Here is a 20,479-nt window from a genome sequence, read left to right on the forward strand (position 1 = left end):
CTTCTGGACCAAACTATAGTTGTGACATCAACTGAGGAGTCTTCTTGGTCACATTAAGCAATATAGTTTTTAATACAGTTTTTCATACAGGCACAACATTCAAAGTTGTGCTAAATATAAATGAGATTATTTTGATTTGTTGGGTTCCATTCCTCAACATAATATATCACAAGAAGAGAAAGCTTCACCACGAATATATTAAATCTGAAAGCAACATAATTATATGTTTTTAAATGGAAGTATTGTGTAAATTATGGTAACAACCACATGATATCTACAATTTTGGGCTTTCACTGTGTCTTTAGATTCAGTTTTAGTTTTGCCATATATTAGTTATACACCATGCACACCTTGAATATCAAACGTTGGTGCAGTTCGTTGACGGCGGTGTGTCTGGCTTGCTACGGACCTCCTTGATCTCATTGAACGGTACATCTTCGGTGCCAAGCTGGCATTTGAACACTTGCTTGTAAGCCTTCCTGAAGTTTTCTGAGAGGAAGGCATAGATGACTGGGTTGACGGATGAGTTACTGTACGCCAGGCAGTGGGCAGCAATCCGCAACAAAAAGGAACCCTGGTTCAGTGGGAAGGTCCCAAACTCTGCCCAAAGGTGAACAACGTGATGAGGGAGCCATGACAGACAGAACACCACCACCACAACCAGGACTGTCTGAGCTGTCTGAGAGCCACCACATGAGGAGGAAAGAACACAGAATGCTGTTAGTGCAACATGATCTCCCTGTCAAAGGTAACAGTGAGGCAGGGTGAATTCACTTGTAAAGTTAGGTTGTGAAATTGAGGTGGTCATTTACTCTTGATCTCTTAACTTTACCATAAAATTGTGAATTGCTTGTTCAATTACAAGAAACACTTTTGTGCCAAAGGAAAGGATTCAGTGCCAGAGTCATCAGAAAAAGTTCAAGTTTATAGAAGTCATCTCAGAGTTAGTAAATTTAAAGTAAATGTCAAAGGTGTACAAGAGAACAAGCGAAAGGTTACATGTTCTCTCACAGTCACCATCCAATTAGCATTTATCAAAAAAGGTTTGACTAAAGTGGTGGCACAGGGGGCGCAGCTGTACAGCTTTGGCCTCACAGTTCTGAGGACCAGCGTTCTAATCCCGGCCCTGCCTCTGTGGAGTTTGCATGTTCTCCCCGTGCAAGCGTGGGTTTTCTCCAAGAGGCTCAGAAAATGGATGGATGAAAAGTTTGACTATAATTAATAATTCTCATAATTATTCCATCCATTTTTCACTGATTATCGGAGGTCGGGTCACGGAGGCAGTAGCTTTAGCAAGGATGCCCAGGCCTCCCCTCCCCAGCCACTTCATCCTGCTCTTCTAGGGGGATTCCAGGCCGAAAAACATCATCCTATAGCGAATCCAGGGTCTCCTCTCCGTGGGATGTGGCTGGAACCAGGGGAGATGTCCAGGAGACATCCGAATCAGATGCCCCGGCCACCTCATCTGGCTCCTCTCAATGAGGAGCAGCAGTGACTATTCTTGAGATCCTCCTGGATGACTGAACCTCTCACCCTATCACTATTTGAGCACCCGGACACCCTGTGGAGGAAACTCATTTCGGCAGCTTGTATCCGGGACCTTATTCTTTCGGTCACAACCTGCAGCTCGTGACCATAGGTGAGGGTAGGAATATAGATCGACAGATAAATTGAGAGCCCCACCTTTCGGCTTAGCTCCTTCTTTACCACAACCGACCGATACAAAGTCCACATCACTGATACTGCACCAATCTACCTTTTCATCTGTCGTTCTATTACAATATTCCTTCACTCATGAACAAGACCCCAAGATACTTGAACTCCTCAACTTGGGACAAGATCTCATCTCTGACCTGGAAAGGGCATGCCACCCTTTTTCAACTGGGGACCATGGTCTCAGATTTGGACGTAATGATTCTCATTCCAACTGCTTCACACACAGCTGAAATCCACTCCAGTTAGATTTGGAGAGCATGGCTCGATGACGCCAATAGAACCACATCATCTACAAAAAGCAGAGATGCAATACTGGGGTCACCAAACCAGACTCTTTCTATGCCTCGATTCCTCATAGAAATTCAATCCATAAAAGTTATAAACAGAATCTGTGACAAAGGGCAGCCTTGGCGGTGTCCAACCCTCATCAGAAATGAGTCTGACTTACTGCCGGCAATGCAGACCAAAGTCTACTAGCTGTACAGGGACTGAACAGCCTGTGTCAGGGGGTTCGGTACCCCATACTCCTGAAGCACCCTCCACAGGGCTCCCTGATGGACATGATCAAACACCTTCTCCTAGTCCACAAAACACATCTAGCCTGGTTGGGCGAACTCCCATGCACCCTTGAGGACCCTGCCAAGGGTGTAGAGCTGGTTCAGTGTTCCACAGCCGGCATGAAAACCACACTGCTCCTCCTGAATCTGAGATGCAACTTTCCGACAGACCCTCCTATCCAGCACAACCGAATTGATCTTACCAGGGAGGATGAGGAGTGTGATCCCCTGTCACCCTCCAGTTCCACCATCAGCCAATCCAGAGGCACTGTCCCCGATATCCATGCAATGTTGCAGAGGCATGTCAACCAGGACAGCCCCACGACATCCAGAGCCTTTAGGAACTCTGGGCAAATCTCATCCACTCCAGGGGTCTTATCACTGAGGAGCTTTTAGACCACCTTGTTGACCTCAACCGCAGACATCGGAGAGGCCACCTCAAAGAACCCAGACTCATCTTCCTCGAGGGAAGGCGAATTGAGGAGATTTTTGATGTTTTCTCCCCAGTGATTCACAATGTCTTGAGTCGATGGCAGCAGTGCACCATCCCCACTATACAGTGTTGATGGTGCACTGGTTCACATGGTGTTTCCCATGGAAAATACCTGATGAGCACAGAATTCCAATAACAGAACGCTGTTCAGGTTCTGATCGAGGGGAGGAGGGAGACATTTGCCCCCGAATCACGCCCTTCCGCGTCTTATTGTCATTGCCAACATGAGCTTTGAAGTCCCCCAGCAGGAACGCTCTCCAGCACCCCCTCTAAGACTCCAAAAAGGGTGCGTACTCTGAACTGCTGTTTGGTCCATAGGCATAAACAACAGTCAGAACCCGTACCCCCACCCAAAGACAGAGGGAAGTTATCTTTTTGTCCACTGAGGTTAACCCCTATGTACAGGTGCCAAGCGGGGGCCAATAATTATACCCCTGCTCGGAGCCTCTCACCGTGGGCAACTCCAAAGTGGAAGAGAGTCCAACCCCTCTTAAGAGGACTTGTACCAGAGCCCAAATGGTGTGTGGAGGCGAGTCTGACTATATCTAGTCGGAGTTTATCAACCTCACACACCAGCTCAGGCTCCTTCCCTGCCATAAGAGGTGACGTTCCACATCCCTAGAGCGAGTTTCTGTAGCCGAGGATTGGATTGGCAAGATCCCTGCCTTTAGCCACAGCCCAGGTCACACTGCACCCAACCCCTTTTGCCTCTCCCGCAGGTGGTGAGACCATGGAAAAGAGGACCCACACTACCCTTTCGGGCCGTGCCCGGCCAGGCCCCATTTATGCAGACCCGGACACCAGGCGCTCACCTTCGAGCCCCACCTCCAGGCTTAGCTCCAGAGGGCTCCCCAGTGACCCACGTCCGGGCAAGGGAAACCTCGATCCATTTATGTTTTTCATCATAGGAGTCTTATAACCATGCTTTGTCTGGTCTATCACCTCGTACCTGTTTGTCCATGGGTGACCCTAGCAGGGGCATGAAGCCCCAGACAACTTAACTCCGATGGCACACACAAACCAATGCACCACAAAAATGTGACGGCTCCCAGGAAGGGTCTCATTATTCAAAGGTTATAAATTTAAAGTTGTCAAAATTATCCCAGAACAATATCAGTAACCATAACCTGTCATTATATAGTGTCTATCAAGACCATCAGACAAGCATAAAGACAATGTGGTTGCTTCATTTCAAAGCAAAACATGTAATGAGAATAAACAAAGATGAACTAAATGCTATTACTTTATGCAAGTCTGTTAGTCACGCAGCTGGAACCTGTCAGCAATTAAAAATATATGTCTATAATTACATGCATTCTCAGCTGAAGCAGCCACTTGATTTATGCCAGAACGAATCAGACTCCATTCCGGCAAGCACATTTAAACAAGCCTGAAAAAAATGTGGCACTTTCTCCACAATTTTGTTGAAAAGACCCTATAAATACCTGCCAAATCACACAAAATAAATTGTAAATTCAAGTAGAATTTAAACAATGTCTTTGGTACGAAACAACACACACTGTGGAAAAAGTTATTGGGACATTGATTATATAAAAAATTATGTCTAAAAACATTATCAAATTATTTACAGACTGTAAGTCAATATTTTCCCAAGGTTCCTTTCCAGCCTTGACACACAAACACAGCAGCCATGGAGAGGTTCCCACACTTGAGAAATTTCAAACAGTTTTGTTTAAATAGCCTTAAGTAGTTCACAACTTCATTTCAAACACTTAAGAGGCATCCCTGACAGATGTAAAAAACTACAGGCAGATTTAACTTTAACCCTCATCACATCACATCTTTCAATGTCTCTTCAATATTTGAGGCTTTTACCGTAATTTCTCGTGCATATGCGTCGTCAAGTATAATGCACACCCCAAAGTTGACCTAAAAAAAATCGGGAAAACACTTCTACGAATGTACAATGCGCATCACACATTTGCTCCTATCCATATGCTCAAAATTTTAGGAATTATCTGTATATATATTTTGCTAGGTTTGCACTTGTATTGGTTTTTAAAATATTGTCTGTACAACAATCATTAATAATAATCTGTGTGGATGTACTAATGCACCCGTAATATATATCTTGGGACAGGCCACAGGATACGCTTGTCCTGGTCCCTGCAATTGTCAGAGCAGAATCCCTCAACGAACTCAAATAAATGCTCAACGATTGCATAACATTTGATTAATACTATTGATAACACACAATACAGCCTTAAATAAATAAACTAACACATTTTTTTGCATTAAATATTTATCCATAAAACATTTGTGCATAGTACAGTTTATTCACTACATTACACATCCCTGGCCAAGACTTCAAAAGAAGCATCTGATTCATCCCCAGTCCGAAAAAGATCCATATCAGCTACCCTTGGTGCATCACTGTCAAACTCATTATTGATGAATTGGTTCAGTTCTGGTGCTTCCTGCATTCATGAACGGTGATTCCATCCTGTCATCCTCTATGCCATCCATGGCGTTTGTGAGAACATTTTTTGAATCCCAAGCATTGGTTCCCTTTATTTCTTCTCATTATTGTCAGCGCTTTGAGGGAAAGGTCCACCGTGCTAATAGCGGAGCCTCTTGCCCCCATTCGGCAACAATCTGTACGAGGTCTTCAAAGCGTCAGGTCAAGATCAAAACAAAAGTTCAAACTATGTAGAAATGAGCGTAATCGGCACTTTTTACAAAAGAGCATTTTAATTGTGTGTGCTATCCCTTTTTATTTTTAATGATCATACGATTGTACTACATAGTTGCAGCTCACACTGTTTTGCTTCCAGTTTGCCCACGTCATTGGCCGGAGCATTTATTTTAAAAGCGACTGCACAACTATCCCTTGTAGTCGGCATTTTTTGTCTTCGTTTAAGTGAAAAAAAACCTCACGGGCAGTCGTTTCTGATGTTTGGTACAGTAGCAACAAATATGCTATGCTAACAATCGTTAAATGCAAAATTTGCCCGCCAGCCCCATCCCCCCCCCCACCCCTTGGAGGTCAGAGTTCAGAGTTGAAGTTGGTGCCGCACATTTCTGTAATAAATATAAACGTGTAAAATGAGACATCGAATATGATATCGAAATTTGTATGTATACCTTTTTTACCGCTCTATGTACCTGTATATAGGCCCCGTAGCTCAGTGGTTAGAGCACTGCTTTGGTAAACCAGGGGTTTTGGGTTCGTATCCCACCGGGGCCTCCTCTCCCTGAGAAGGGTTGCATCAAGAAGGGCATCCGGTGTAAAAATTGTGCCAAACGTATATGTGCGTTCATCTGAGATGACACACTCTGGTGACCCTGAAAGGGACAAGCTGAAAGAAACCATCCATCCATGTACCTGTATATGACCATACAATGTGATTGTATTTTTTATTTTTTATCCATACCTAAATATAATACGCTCTATTGACTTTTTGAAAATATTTTCAGGAGAAATTGCACAATATTTTCGAGAAACTAAGGTACTTTAAAGATATTGGCTCTATGGTCAAACATGTTCCCTTACTGTCGTAGGTCCCACAGTTAGGGTGATATATTTAGTCAGTGTCATGGCCAGAACACGGGGCTGAACCCACAATGCACGACTCACGAGACCAGATACAGTTCGGGAAGCGACTTTATTCAGACCAAGGTTGAAACACAGGCAGGCAGTTCGTAGGCGGAGAGGCAGAGACATCAACGAGGCAGGGTTCAGTACACAGACCATCAACGGCAAGGACATGGAGTTGCGGGAACGTGACATGAAGTACAACAAACTAGCAAGGATCATATGGACCGTAATTACCAAAACGAGACGCAAGCGAGCTCATCTGATCATCGGAGCAGGTGCGTGCCGGGTCGAGGACAGACACACCTATGACAGTCAATGGATATCACAGTAGAAAATATAAACACAGCTTTTTTCATGAACCAAATTCAAAGATGTTTTTTTTTTTTTTATGTACACAAAAGGCCTTTTTTTTTTTCTTTTCAAAAACTACATTCACAAATATGACTTTTTCCCCTCATGAATACTGTTTTTCACTGCACAGGGTTTATGGCAGAGAGCATGAAGCTTCCCTGCATTCCCACAATTTTGCCAAATTGCACATTTTAGTGTGGCCTTTTACTGTGAGCAGCCAAAAGGGCACAGCTGTACAATGATCATGCTGTCCGATCGGCATCCTGATATACCACACTGTGAGGAGAATGGATTATCCCATCACATAAATTGACTTATTTAGACACATTTGTGATTTATTTGAGTGGAATAAGATTTTTGAATACACAAAAAATTATTGGATTTGTGACTTCAGCTCATGAATGGCAGCAAATACAAGTGTTACGTTTAACGATATCTTGGGGGGGGGGGTTAACATGGCATTTCTACTTTGCATTATATTCCCTGTAGGAACCCAAACCAAATGAAAATACTCCATATAAATACATCAAAGGAAATCAAGAAGCCGAATCTGAATGGAATTTGATTTAGTTTCACAGGGGGTGGAATATTCCTTGTGCCAAAACAATCACAGGTACATTTTCATTATGTGAACCACCATTCGTGATAGAGTCGATAAATTCTCCATCTGGTCATGCTCGATGTAAATGGACTCTAAATATTTATGCTCTGCATAAATATTCTGGCTCCTGACAGAGGTCGTGTGCAACAGAGTTCTTGTTTTTGACTGCTTAGTTGCTTTAGCTGCTAAGTTGCTTAGACCCAACGGTTGTTTTTTAATCAATCTAAGAAAACAGTCCCACTTACTGTGCAGAACCGTAGTATTGTAGACTGTGAAGCCTTCACTCTCTCAGTTCTGCTTACAGAATACTAAAAATCTTGGGCGCACATTCAATTTGATAATACTTCTAAGGATCTGTGGAACTCAACTGGATGCCAAGAATACATTCCAAGATATTGCAATACAAAGAAAATGAGCCTGCCTCACCAGTGACTTAACATTTTAAACTGCTTATCTGAAAGTTTTCATTACTTGAAAAGTTTTAAATGTCAAATTCTAGGTAATATTTTCTTTTTTGCTTGAGCTGACTTTTGAGAGTACTGGATATTCCTCGGTGCGCGTCTTTTTATCGTTCATGAGTTTGCTAAACAAACAGAATTTCACAACAACAGTGGGAGTTACCTTGTTCTACCCTGCTGTTACTACTAAGGTCAACAGATGTACATTTAAAACAGATATCTGAGTGGAATGATGAGAGCATACAAATGTAATTAATTTGGCAAAATGAAATGGTCATATTCAAGTGGCATTTTAGCACTTGATCATTTAACTGCCAGTTGTGGAAAGCAGATTGATTGTTGCTTATTTATACCACCTTAAGAGCCACACTTGCCGGTCGGTTGAAAGCTTCAACTTTTAGCCTGTCGATATTAGACAAGTGCTTTCAACACTCAAGCGGTGGCAACGTGTGGCCAAACTGATGATAGCCCCCCATTAATTATCCATCCATTTTCTTAGCTGCTTATCCTCACGAGGGTTGGGCAGGAGGAAGGTTACACCCTGAACTGGTTGCCAGCCAGTCATAGGGCACATGAAGAAAAACAGCCGTACTCACGATCACACCTAGGGGCAATTTAGAGTGTCCAATTAATGTTGCATGTTTTTGGGATGTGGGAGAAAACCAATGCAGGCACATGGAAAACATGCGAACTCCGCACAGACAGGTCCGGGATTGAACCCGGGACCCCAAAACTGTGAGGCCAACGCTTTCGAGCTGTTCCACCATGCTGCCCGCATTAATCAGTACACAAGAAATAGCTCTAATCTAAAAATAAAAAAATGGTTAGGCACCACGAGGTGACTGTAGATGGCATTGGTTTCATTTATATTTTCATTTGATCGATAACGGTAAAAACATATGCGACTGAATTTTATTTTTGAGAATCAAATTAATTTTACTGAAGAGTTTTGGAATTGCTAATCATTGTTTTGAAGAACAAAATGTTCTAAAGTAATATTTTTCACACTCTTTGAATGCCAAAATGTCTTTAGCGTTATATGCACCAAATGAAATGTCAGGATTTGCACAATGCTTTTAAAGCTCTCCATTTTTGCTTATTGCTCAATACACCTTACCCATGAAAACCATTGGAGTAAGTGTTCCTTTTCTTGTTTAGTTCTTTCACAAATGGTCCTTCTTTGTCACTCGAGCGGTCTCATTATGTTGTTGCAATACACCAGAGGGATATGTGATGTAAAGTGCCAGGATGAGGCAGCCATTTAGTATTCACACAATCACAGACAGTAAAATGGATGGTGTCATTTCTGAGATATGTATCAATCTGTTAATGGTTCTGAACAATAGCAGGTCTTCACTATTGTTTTGAATGTAAAAAGACAAAAGTGTAATGAGTTTATTAAGTAGTTAGGATCATTTATGCTCTTTTATCCGCAGACTTTAAAGGGCCGTACATCTAAATTGTGCAGCTCACATGGTTATAAGGAAGCTCTTCATGTTTTTACCATCTTGCAAGAAATGTATTTTAGTGGGTTGCCCTCATTTGCGATGTCAGTCACTTCTACCAACAAAACTAGAAAAAGTAAATCATCATCATTTATGGTTTTTCCCTTGCACTAGGTTTATTACAATTGCATCGGTGTGCCATAGAATTTGTGCATTTACAGTATCTCTTAATTAGCGTTACTATCATGATCTAAATTGTTAAGGCATCCATTACTTTTTAAAATAGGACTTCAAGCCTGGCAATTTCACCATGGGGGACATTTGCACATGTAAAACCAAAACTTGAAAAAAAAAAGCTACATTTAAAAAAACACAAAACAAAAATGTTTACCATTATTAATCCAATTATATGAAAATGACCCATATACTGTACTTGGGATATTTTCCAACACTATGAAAACATCAAAATATGGTCAAATGGGTTTACTTAAAATGTTGGTTTCCCTAAACTTGATTTTTTTTTCACCTCCGTGTTAATCACGGTGACTTGCCATCTTGTACGAGTGAACTGTCCAAAGGACGCACGCACGCACCATCCAGAGGGACGCCATTCTCGTGTCTCTGTCATTTCATAGGATCCTTCTGAACAGGTGAGGCATGCGTAATGGGGATTCTAACGTAAAATGCCAAATACGAACGACAAGAAGTGGGATTATTGACATTTATTTTTTGTAGACTCCTCCCCAGCTATCAAATAATGTCATTAAATTTTCATTTGATTGCAGGATACCTCATAACTTGCATGGGTGTGAAATCATATTATACATACGATTACAATATGTACAGTTGAATTTGGTGCTTGTCAGTTAAATATGGATCATGCATCCCATCTTATAAGGAACTACACATACCTTTTTCTTTGATACCTCAGACTTTCTGGACATATTCCTGAGCTTTTTGTGCAAATGTTTTAAAACCTGCAGGCAACCAATGACACATAAGTAAGTTGCGTTCAATTGTCAGGTAACCATCAATAATCATAACCAGCATATGGGCATATGGATTTACTTACCTTTGAATAGCAAAAAGAGATGAGTAGCAGGGGTAAAACGTAGCCAAAAACAAAGGTGCAAACCACATAGACTTTTTTCTGGTTTTGGTCTGGCCACACTTCCCAGCAAAATGTGAGATTTTCTCCCCCGTGAAAGATGTTCTGGTAATACATGATGGGCGCTGCCATGCCCAGAGAGAGAATCCAAATGACCAACACACCGATGAAGGCATGTTTGGCCACCCTGATGGTGGAGGACTTTCTGGAGTGTACGATTGCCACGTACCTGTCCACAGACATGGCCGAGAGGGTGAAGATGCTGACCAGCATGGACGCCGTGAAGAAATAGTGGCTAAATTTGCAAATGAACGCGCCCAGGACCCAGGTGTGCATCATGTAGATTGTAGACTGGAAAGGGATGCAAAGGAGCAGATAGGACAGGTCCGCGATGCTCAGGTTGAGGATGAAGATGTTCGTGGTGCTGCGTGGCTTTCCTGGCTTGCTACGTGCCAGGACGGTGATCACCATGGAGTTACCCAGCACACCGATCACAAAGATCAGACAAAAAACCACCAAGGTGAGGAAATTATCCGTTCCGATCCCGAATAAAAGTTTCTCCTCCTCTGTTCGGTTGAGGGTCCACGGTTCCTCCAGGAGCCAGGGCGACTCCGTGAGATTCATGCTTGACTTGTGAACTTGGAAGCTCGCCACAGCAATTGATCTGAGCGCTTTACTCGAATAGATGTCAAATGGAAGAGGTTTTCCAAATCCCACAGTGTAGTCCTTCAAGTCGCATCGCAGCGTGGATTACACCGAAACGTTTTAGATACGCTTGGAGCAAATCACTCCTGTGAATGTGAGTCTCCAAATGCGCACCTGATGCGTGTGCGTACGGAACGCGCTGCAGCCACTGGGAAAAGGGCTCCCCCTCCCCACCCCTTTTTTTTTCCCCCACCCCCAGCTATTGTTTTGAATGTAAAAAGACAAAAGTGTAATGAGTTTATTAAGTAGTTAGGATCATTTATGCTCTTTTATCTGCAGACTTTAAAGGGCCGTACATCTAAATTGTGCATCTCACATGGTTATGAGGAAGCTCTTCATGTTATCATTATTAGTCAACATTAGATCATGCCACGCCTTGTGTGAGCCCCCTCCAAGCAAAAGCACATTTACACACCAATGAAAAGCAAACTGCATTGGACCGGACCTTATATTTAGAAAGGTAGAGATCCTAGGGCGATGACGTCACACTTCATCTATTTCACGTCGATAACCTCTATGAGCAAAACTTTTTCAAGAACCCCGATAATGTCTCCACAAGGGGGTGTGCATTACCCATTCAAACGACAATGACCTCAAAGGGTTGATGCCACTGAAAACAATTTCACGTAGCCGTTTAGGGGTTCAAGATTTGCGGATACTTTAAAGCAGGCAGAGCATTGGCCATATTGGTGTACGCAACAGTACCTCATTACCCACAGTGTATTTTCAGAGGCACTTATCCTCACTAAGGTTTCGGGAGTGGCGAAGCCTATCCTAGCTTTCATTGAGCAGGAAGCAGACTACACTATGAACTGGTTGCCAGCAAATCGCAGGGCACATGGAGACAGACAACAGTCGCACTCACAATCAGATTTTAGGGCAATTTAGAGTTTACAATTAATGCGTGTTTTTGGCATGTGGGAGGAAACAACAGTGCCTGGAGAAAACCCACGCAGACACGAGGAGAACATACACACCACATAGATGGGCCATAGGTGGATTTGAACCCCAGTCCCCAGTACTGTGAAGCCAACCCTCCAAACAGTTGCACCACCATGCCACACACATGGCATTATTACTAATTATCAATTACTTCTTAATATCACATGAATGAAGCTTTAAAAATCCAGAGTACAGTCTGAGACAAAACCAAGACTTTTGGGAGCCAAGTCAGTGATAGAAGATCTTCCAAATGTAACCTTGAAACCAAAACTCGTCTCTAAAAATGGGCACTTTTGATAACTTTTATGGTGGTATCTATAATCCATCCATCCATTTTCTTCACCGCTTATCCTCACGAGGGTCGCAGGGAGTGCTGGAGCCTATCGCAGCTGTCAACGGGCAGGAGGCAGGGTACACCCTGAACTGGTTGCCAGCCAATCGTCGGAGACATCGAGACAAACAGCTGCACTCACATTCACACCTAGGGGCAATTTAGAGTGTCCAATGAATGTTGCATGTTTTTGGAATGTGGGAGGAAACCCAGACAGGCACGGGGAGAACATACAAACTCCACAGAGGTAGGTCCGTGGTATCAATAATCCATGAAAATGTGTTACCTGTGGTTTGGCTTCTGGCGGCACAGCTTGTCAGAGCGATTTACTCACAGTTCTGGAGACCCGATTTGAATCCCTGCCTCTGTGGGTTTTCTCCAGGCACTCCGGTTTCCTCCCACATCCCAAAAAACATTAACTGGACGCTAAAATGCCCTAAGATGTGATTGTGAGTGGGACTGTTGTTTTTCCTCTATGTGCCCTGCGATTGGCTGGCAACCAGTTCAGGGTGTACCTCAACTTCTGCCCGATGACAGCTGGGATAGGCTGCAGCACGCCCACAACTCTTGTGAGGATAAGCAGCGCAGAAAATGGATGGTTTGGCTTCTTACATAATGTTGGGGGTGTTGCTTTGGCAAGACGACATGTCATGGTTGTGTAACATTTCCACTGCAGCCACTGGTTGCCATGACAGAAATTTGGTTTTCTATTCTTCAATTGTCCCCCTTTGCAGATGATATGGGGGTTTGATTGGACTGAATGAAACAGAAGCAGATCCTTTTGTTCTCCAAACAGTAATTGTACAGTAGCTGAAAGGTGAACGTCTAATAATGTATTTTCCCCTTGGGTTCAACCTTGCTGCAACCTTTTGTTTCCTGTGTCTCCCACCAAGTCGGAGTGGTCTTGTAAGGAGCAGGCAGTATGGAGAAAACGTCACACAACAGACATCCATCAGGTGGAACATAATTATGTTTAAATTCTAATTGGCCACCAAATTATTATTTGAAGGGCAGACATCAATCAAAATGTAAGGGAAACTTTCAGTTGAATGGAAAAGTAATTTCGTATAACATTACCCAAAAATATATCCTTCTTACTTTTTTATGATTAATAAGTGAACAATGTTTTTCCCAGCTAAATTAAATTTGTGGTGTAGCATTGTTTGCCGTTACACTCAAACCCTCTTGTTATTTTTAGTGTGGCTGTGCGCCTGCCCGTGTGTGTGCATATGCATGTTTGTGTGAGGGATTTCACGTGATTATGCTTCATGCTTTGCAGTTTCTAACTGCCGTGCACTATAGTTTGCCCGAATTCAAGATGGTGCAGTTTTTGATTGCATTGTCAAAAATAGTGGTAGAATGGAGCAAGTTTACTTGGCTGTCCATGAACTGAAGAGGCATCATTTACCTGCATCACCAGGAAAGAAATAAGAAGCAAACAAATGTGATTTTCCTCACACACAGCTTACATTGTTCTTGTAATGAACAAACAGCATGCCAGAAAGGAACAATATACGATGCTGAATGTCTTGCAGGCATCGTGAGTGTTATATTCCATTTGTTTGTTGACTGTATGGACTTTTTACATTTTGTCTCACTGGTATATTCATCCAGAGAGGGTCTAGGGTTTATCCAGACATGAATCTTCTTCCACTTAATAAGGGTTGGCTCACAGGGACAAGAGTGTTCGCAGAGAGGCCCATACTTGCTTGTCTTTGGTCACTTCATCCAGCACTTCCAGCAGAATCTCAAGGTGTTCACAGGCTCTTGTCTCTCCGGTGTGGACTGGGCCATCCCAAGCACCTCCACTCTTTGAGACGTGCCCAGAACATCTACAGTGCCTTGTGAAAGTATTCGGCCCCCTTGAACATTTCAACCTTTTGCCACATTTCAGGCTTAAAACAAAAATCCACAACAAATGGGACACAATCGTGAAGTGGAATGAAATTTATTGGATATTTTAAACTTTTTTAACAAATAAAAACCTGAAAAGTGGGGCGTGCAATATTATTCGGCCCCTTTACAGTCATACTTTGTAGCGCCACATTTTGCTGCAATTACAGCTGCAAGTCACTTGGGGTATGTCTCTATCAGTTTTGCACATCGAGAGACTGAAATTCTATCCCATTCTTCGTTGCAAAACAGCTTGAGCTCAGTGAGGTTAGATGGAGAGCGTTTGTGAACAGCAGTCTTCAGCTCTGCCCACAGATTCTCGATTGGATTCAGGTCTGGACTTTCACTTGACCATTCTAACACCTGGATACGTTTATTTGTGAACAATTCCATTGTAGATTTGGCTTTATGTTTTGGATCATTGTCCTGTTGGGAGATAAATCTCCATCCCAGACTCAGGTCTTTTGCAGACTCCAACAGGTTTTCTTCCAGAATGGTCCTGTATTTGGCTCCATTCATCTTCCCATCAAGTTTAACCATCTTCCCTGTCCCTGCTGAAGAAGAGCAGGCCCAAACCATGAGGCTGCCATCACCAAGTTTGATAGTGGGGATGGTGTGTTCAGGGTGATGAGCTGTGTTGCTTTTACGCCAAACATAATCGTTTTGGATTGTGGGCAAAAACTTCGATTTTGGTTTCATCTGACCAGACCACCTTCTTCCACAAGTTTGGTGTCTATCCCAGTTACCTTGTGGCAAACTTTAAAAGGGACATTTTATGGATGACTGAGAAATGGCTTTCTTCTTGCCACTCTTCCATAAAGGCCAGATTTGTGCAGTGTACGACTGATTGTTATCCTATGGACAGACTCTCCCACCTCAGGTGTAGATCTCTGCAGTTCATCGAGAGTGATCATGGGCCTCTCGGCTGCATCTCTGATCAGTCTTCTCCTTGTTCGAGGTGAAAGTTGATATGGACGACTGGGTCTTGGTAGATTTGCAGTGGTCTGATACTCCTTCCATTTCAATATGATTTAAAGCTCGGGAAATCTTGTGTATCCAAATCCAGCTTTAAAATTCTCCACAACAGTATCTCGCACCTGCCTGGCGTGTTTCTTTGTCTACATGAAGCTCTCCGCACCTAAACCAGAACCCTGAGACTATCACAGAGCTGGTGCATTTATAGGGAGACTTGATTACAAACAGGTGGATTCTATTTATCATTATTAGTCAACATTAGATCATTCAGAGGTCCTCACTGAACTTCTGCATTGAGTTTGCTGCAGTAAAGGGGCCGAATCATATTGCACGCCCCACTTTTCAGTTATTTATTTGTGAAAAAAGTATAAAATCAATAAATTTTGTTCCACTTCATGATTATGTCCCACTTGTTGTTGATTCATGACAAAAAAAAATAATCTATATCTTATCTTTATGTTTGAAGCCTGAAATGAAATGAAATGAAATGAAATGAAATGAAAGGTTGAAAATTTCAAGGGGGCCGAATACTTTCACAAGACATTGTAACAAGGGAAGTAGGCTACCCTGCACTGTATACCCTTGTCATGTTATCTGACTCCTCACTATTTAGAGTTTAGATTTGGATAACATTATCTTCTTAGTGGATGGAAAATGCAAAACTCTCACAGGAAGTTCAGTTCTTGCCTACTTTGGGAATTTGTCTCTTTTCAAAAATGCTAGGAATCCAGTTGGGAATGCCTTTGGCTGAACGACAGGATACACCATAGACTGGTCGTGATTATAAGCAACCATTCACACTCACATATACCTCATCACTGAGTGTCAAGTGAATATAGTACACAAACTTTGCACTGTCTGGTCAAGGGAATGAATGACTGCATCAGTCAGTGACACCTTGAAATTTTTACAAGTATTAATTTTATCCGGTTCTCAAACAGTCAGTCCATTTGAATGTGCTGGACAGAAGTTAATGAAGTCTACAAATAGAATGAACACAGTAGTTAAATTTAAATTTAGCTTTAATGTTGTTCTGAAAAAGAGCTCTTCTGTGTAGTTGGCATCTTTATAAAATACTATCCATTCATCTATCCTTCCATTTTTTACACACTTTATCCTATTAAGGGTCACAAATAACTACAGTACCCTTTCATTTCATTTGCAAACTATAACTTCATAGCCACATTGGTTTATAAGTAGCCGTGGCTTTACTCTGCCTTTGAGATGTTTTCAAGCAGACCCCTTTTCCATGTGATGAAACTGAATAATAATAAGAGCAAACAAAACGTGTTTAATACCAATAAGTCTCCCAAGTCATTAACAAAATGTCTACAGATTAGGTAACTGCTACTAAAATGTCCCGAGATGATCTGTGCAGTTTCAGTAACCCTAAAAAGATTTACGGTGAATTTCCTGCATGTATTTTTCATTACCTTTCATTGGATCCTATTTGGCTGATGCAGCCGCTGTTTGTGAGTGTCCCAATGTGTTACTTTATACAAAAACACCTTTTTGAAGTATATAATTTTGTTGGTATGGTCATAAAAGTAATAGTTGTATTTTATATTGATTATGAAGGTTTCCCTGAAACTTGTATTGCAGTGTGTTGTATTGAATGCGAAATGAGTGGATAAAGATCCCCTCAAGTGTTGTGTGCATGAAAACAAAAACAAAACAAAAATAGTAATCTGATTTTGGGTTTGTCATTTTTGGGCCAAGCAGAGAAGAAAACATACTGACACTTGAGATTAAAAGTGTTAATTTTAGAAGAATAAAGCTGTGTATATGTAACAGACTTATAGTTTCATTCCCTGGAACACGCACAAACGTTAACACAATTTCTTCAATCATACAAAGTCTTCAGGATGAACTGGACCCTGTCCAGGTCAGCCTGGAACATACCCAAAATCCCCAATTGCCAACCTTCCCCTGGCATATTTACCATGTATCAGATACCTGTATTTCTGGAATCAAACTTATTTTAATTGCAAACACAATGGAAAAATGGTTCCAATGGGACAAGGTCATGTTTGCCACTTTGTTACATCAACTTTTCTTTCAGCAACATTAAATAAATGTTTGAGAACTGAGGACACTATTTGATGAAGCTTTGTAGGTAGAATTCTTTCCCATTATGGCTTGATGTACAGCCTCAGCTGGTCAACAGTCTGGGGTCTCTATTATTGTATTTAACTCTTCATAATGCGTTACACAATTTCAATGGGAGACAGGTCTGGATTGCTGGCAGACCAGTCTAGTACCCACACTCTTACTACGAATCTGTGCTGTTACAACACATAAAATGTGGTTTGGCATTGTCTTGCTGAAATAACCAGAGGCGTCCATGAAAAAGACATCACTTGGATGCAGCATGTTTCTTCAAAACCTGTACGTACATGTAAGCATTTATGGTGTCTTCACAGATGTGTAAGTTACCAATGCCATTGGTACTAACACAGCCCCATACCATCAAAGATGCTGGCTTTTGAACTTTACGTCCATAACTGAACTTCACGTCCATAACAATCAGGGTGGTTCTTCTCTTGGGCCCGCAGAACATGACGTCCACAATTTCCAATAACAATTTGAAGTGTGGACTCGTCAGACCACAGAAGACTTTTCCACTTCGCATCAATCGATTTTACATGAGGTTGGGCCCAGAGAAGCCGGCGGTGTTTCTGAGTGTTGTTGATAAATGGCTTTTGCTTTGCAAAAAAGACTTTTAAGTTGCACTTACGGATGTAGTGCCAAACTGTATTTACTGACATTGGTTTTCTGAAGTGTTCTTGAGCCCATGTGGTAATATCCTTTACACATTGATGTTGTTTTTTTATACAGAGCCATCTGAGGGATGGAAGGGCAACGGCATTCAATATTGGTTTTCGCTCTTGTCGCTTACATGCAGATTCTCTGAAACTTTTGATGATATTATGGACCGTAGATGATGAAATCCCTGAATTCCTTGCAATTGTACATTGAGGAACATTATCTGTAAACTGATCGACTACTTTCTCATGCACTTGTTCACAAAGAGGTGAACCTCATGCAGCTGGCGTTGGCCTCACAGTTCTGAGGACCCGGATTTGATCCCGGCTCTCCCAGTGTGGAGTTTGCATGGTCTCCCCATGCCTGCGTGGATTTTCTCCAGGCACTCCGGTTTCCTCCCACATTCCAAAAGCATGCAACATTCATTGGACACTCTAAATTTCCCCTAGGTGTAATTGTGAGTACGTCTGTTTGTCTCGATGTGCCTTGCGATTGGCTGGCATCCAGTTCGGGGTCTACCTCACCTTCTCTCCGTTGACATCAGGGACAGGCTCCAGCACTCCCTGTGACCCTTGTGAGGATAAACGGTAAATAAAATGGATGGATGATTATTTGCGAAAAACAAAGTTTATCAGTTTGGACATTACATGTTTTTGTAGTGTGTTCAGTTAAATATAGTTTGAAGATGATTTGCAAAGCATATTCTGTTTTCATTTGTTTAACACAATGTCCCAAGTTCATTGGAATTGGGTTTCCACTAACCAGCTCTTTAATGGCTGATCTGATTAGATTAAAGGAAATCCAATTGTCTTTTTATATGCATGAGGACTTTCAATCAGGCTAATTACATCCTGACAAATACAGATGAGGGGGAAACAGGTGGATTTATTTCCAGTTAATCATCGGGTAAAGCATCCATTCATACATTTAACCATGAAAGCAGGAGCAGTGAAAATGAAAGCAGTTTTGGTTTTTTTACTCCCCATCTGTCCATCAAAATAGTTAAAGAAATGTAGCTCCTCATGAGAATGACGATGATTTCCACTCGGTGATTGAACTGCATCCATCTTCCTGATCAATAAGCACAATTTTTCCACAAAAAGATTGACACTGTTTATGGTGGGGGGAACACTACTTCTTCACCCCAGTTGCTGTGATGGTTAATCAATGACATTCCAGGTCATGCCCTTCCTGACGCAACCCTTCTCAGGGAGTGGAGGCCCCAGTGGGATAGGAACCCACAACCCTTGGTTTATCAAACCGGTACCCTCACCACTGAGCAACAGGGCCTCGCCACATCATAATATAAGACATTCTATTAAATAATATTGTGAAGGATCGTTGCTGATGTACGATCATCTCATCGTATTGTTACATATACTGATTTATTAATATATAAGTTTTAAAATTAGATGTCAACTATCGTGATAACACTTCCACTCATCATAAAGAAACTTAAAGGACCATTGTCATGAAATGCATGATTTTTAGTATGTTATTAATGAAAAAACGGCAGCCGACATGGACCCCATGCGTTTTTTTCACCACAAAACCTGAGTTTGACGTATACAGCTTTTTGTAACTCCCGCCATGAAAATCCTCTCGAGGGATTTGTTTTCGAGAAGAAGCAGGAAGTACATGGCAGGACCGCCCTTATGTGGACTCGTCTGTTTCTATTATTTTTACCTCCGGGAAGATAGGTCGTTTTTCCTTCGTGTTAGCCAAAATGCCGGCTCGTTGCATTGCTGGACATTGCTTGAACACTCGGGAGGATGGATTTACCCTTCATAAGTTTGCAAGAGACCCGGTTCGTGGTAAAGCGCCCCGGCTCGCCGCTATATTTAAATATTATTTTTTCATACTTCACTCCTTTTTGGTGCAGTGGTGATTTTAACCATGGAGACAGAAGATGGGTTTTAAACACTGCCTGGCCCTTGGGATTAAAAAAAAATATATATATATATATAAAGAAGACAGTCATTTCAACAATTATTACACTTTTTTATGCCTGCAAATTAGGACCTTAATATAGTTACAGATTAAAACAAAGTTTTAGCTCTTCTACATTTAATACCATGTAGTAGACAAATTAAATGGCAGGGAACACTTATCCATGTTTTATTACTGCTCTTAATTAGCTTAAAGGAAAACTCACATTCTTTACATATGCCTTGAAAATGATCTTCAGTTAGATATTGTTGATTAAAAATGGGAAGAGCCATTACTCCGAGCTCTAATTCAACTCTGATGTTTTGAACATTTTTACTGAATGTAATAATGGATTTGGTGCTTTTTGTTTTACGGTATGTGGGAATGTCAAAAACTCCAGAAATACTGAAGAAATTTTCTTGACCTGGCATCTGAACTGACAGGCGTTTTGGGTGCAAACAAAGGCTGAACTGCATCTTTGACATATTTTATATACGCTTAAGATTTCCTTATAAATGTCAATAAATGGAAACTCGTCCATTTCTGTCTTCTATAAGTCATTTGAATTTTGGTTTTAGATAGAAGGATCGTGAGGGACAAAATTCTGAACAATGGATCAAGAACTGTCCTACACCCTTGCATTACAAAAA

General features: G+C 41.8%; 1 protein-coding gene across 1 annotated transcript; it reads right to left on the bottom strand.

Moving 5' to 3' along the window:
• Positions 1 to 130: 130 nt before the first annotated feature.
• Positions 131 to 11,086, bottom strand: galr1a (galanin receptor 1a). The gene is made up of 3 exons (XM_061820892.1): positions 10,253 to 11,086; positions 10,092 to 10,157; positions 131 to 679 (listed from the first exon to the last, which is right to left on the bottom strand). Exons 1-3 carry the CDS (start codon positions 10,910 to 10,912, stop codon positions 359 to 361), a joined length of 1,047 nt encoding a protein of 348 aa, XP_061676876.1. The 5' UTR covers positions 10,913 to 11,086; the 3' UTR covers positions 131 to 358.
• Positions 11,087 to 20,479: the final 9,393 nt, after the last annotated feature.

This window comes from Syngnathoides biaculeatus, chromosome 5 (genome assembly GCF_019802595.1).
Source record: "Syngnathoides biaculeatus isolate LvHL_M chromosome 5, ASM1980259v1, whole genome shotgun sequence".
NCBI classification, from domain to species: Eukaryota; Metazoa; Chordata; class Actinopteri; order Syngnathiformes; family Syngnathidae; genus Syngnathoides; species Syngnathoides biaculeatus.

What these genes read in the sequence shown, in the direction of transcription:
- galr1a (XM_061820892.1), bottom strand. Translation starts at nt 10,912, where the DNA reads ATGAATCTCACGGAGTCGCCCTGGCTCCTGGAGGAACCGTGGACCCTC. An exon ending in TCTCTTTTTGCTATTCAAAG is followed by an intron (nt 10,158 to 10,252) that starts GTAAGTAAATCC and finishes GGTTGCCTGCAG; the next exon opens with GTTTTAAAACATTTGCACAA. An exon ending in CTGAGGTATCAAAGAAAAAG is followed by an intron (nt 680 to 10,091) that starts GTATGTGTAGTT and finishes GGTGGCTCTCAG; the next exon opens with ACAGCTCAGACAGTCCTGGT.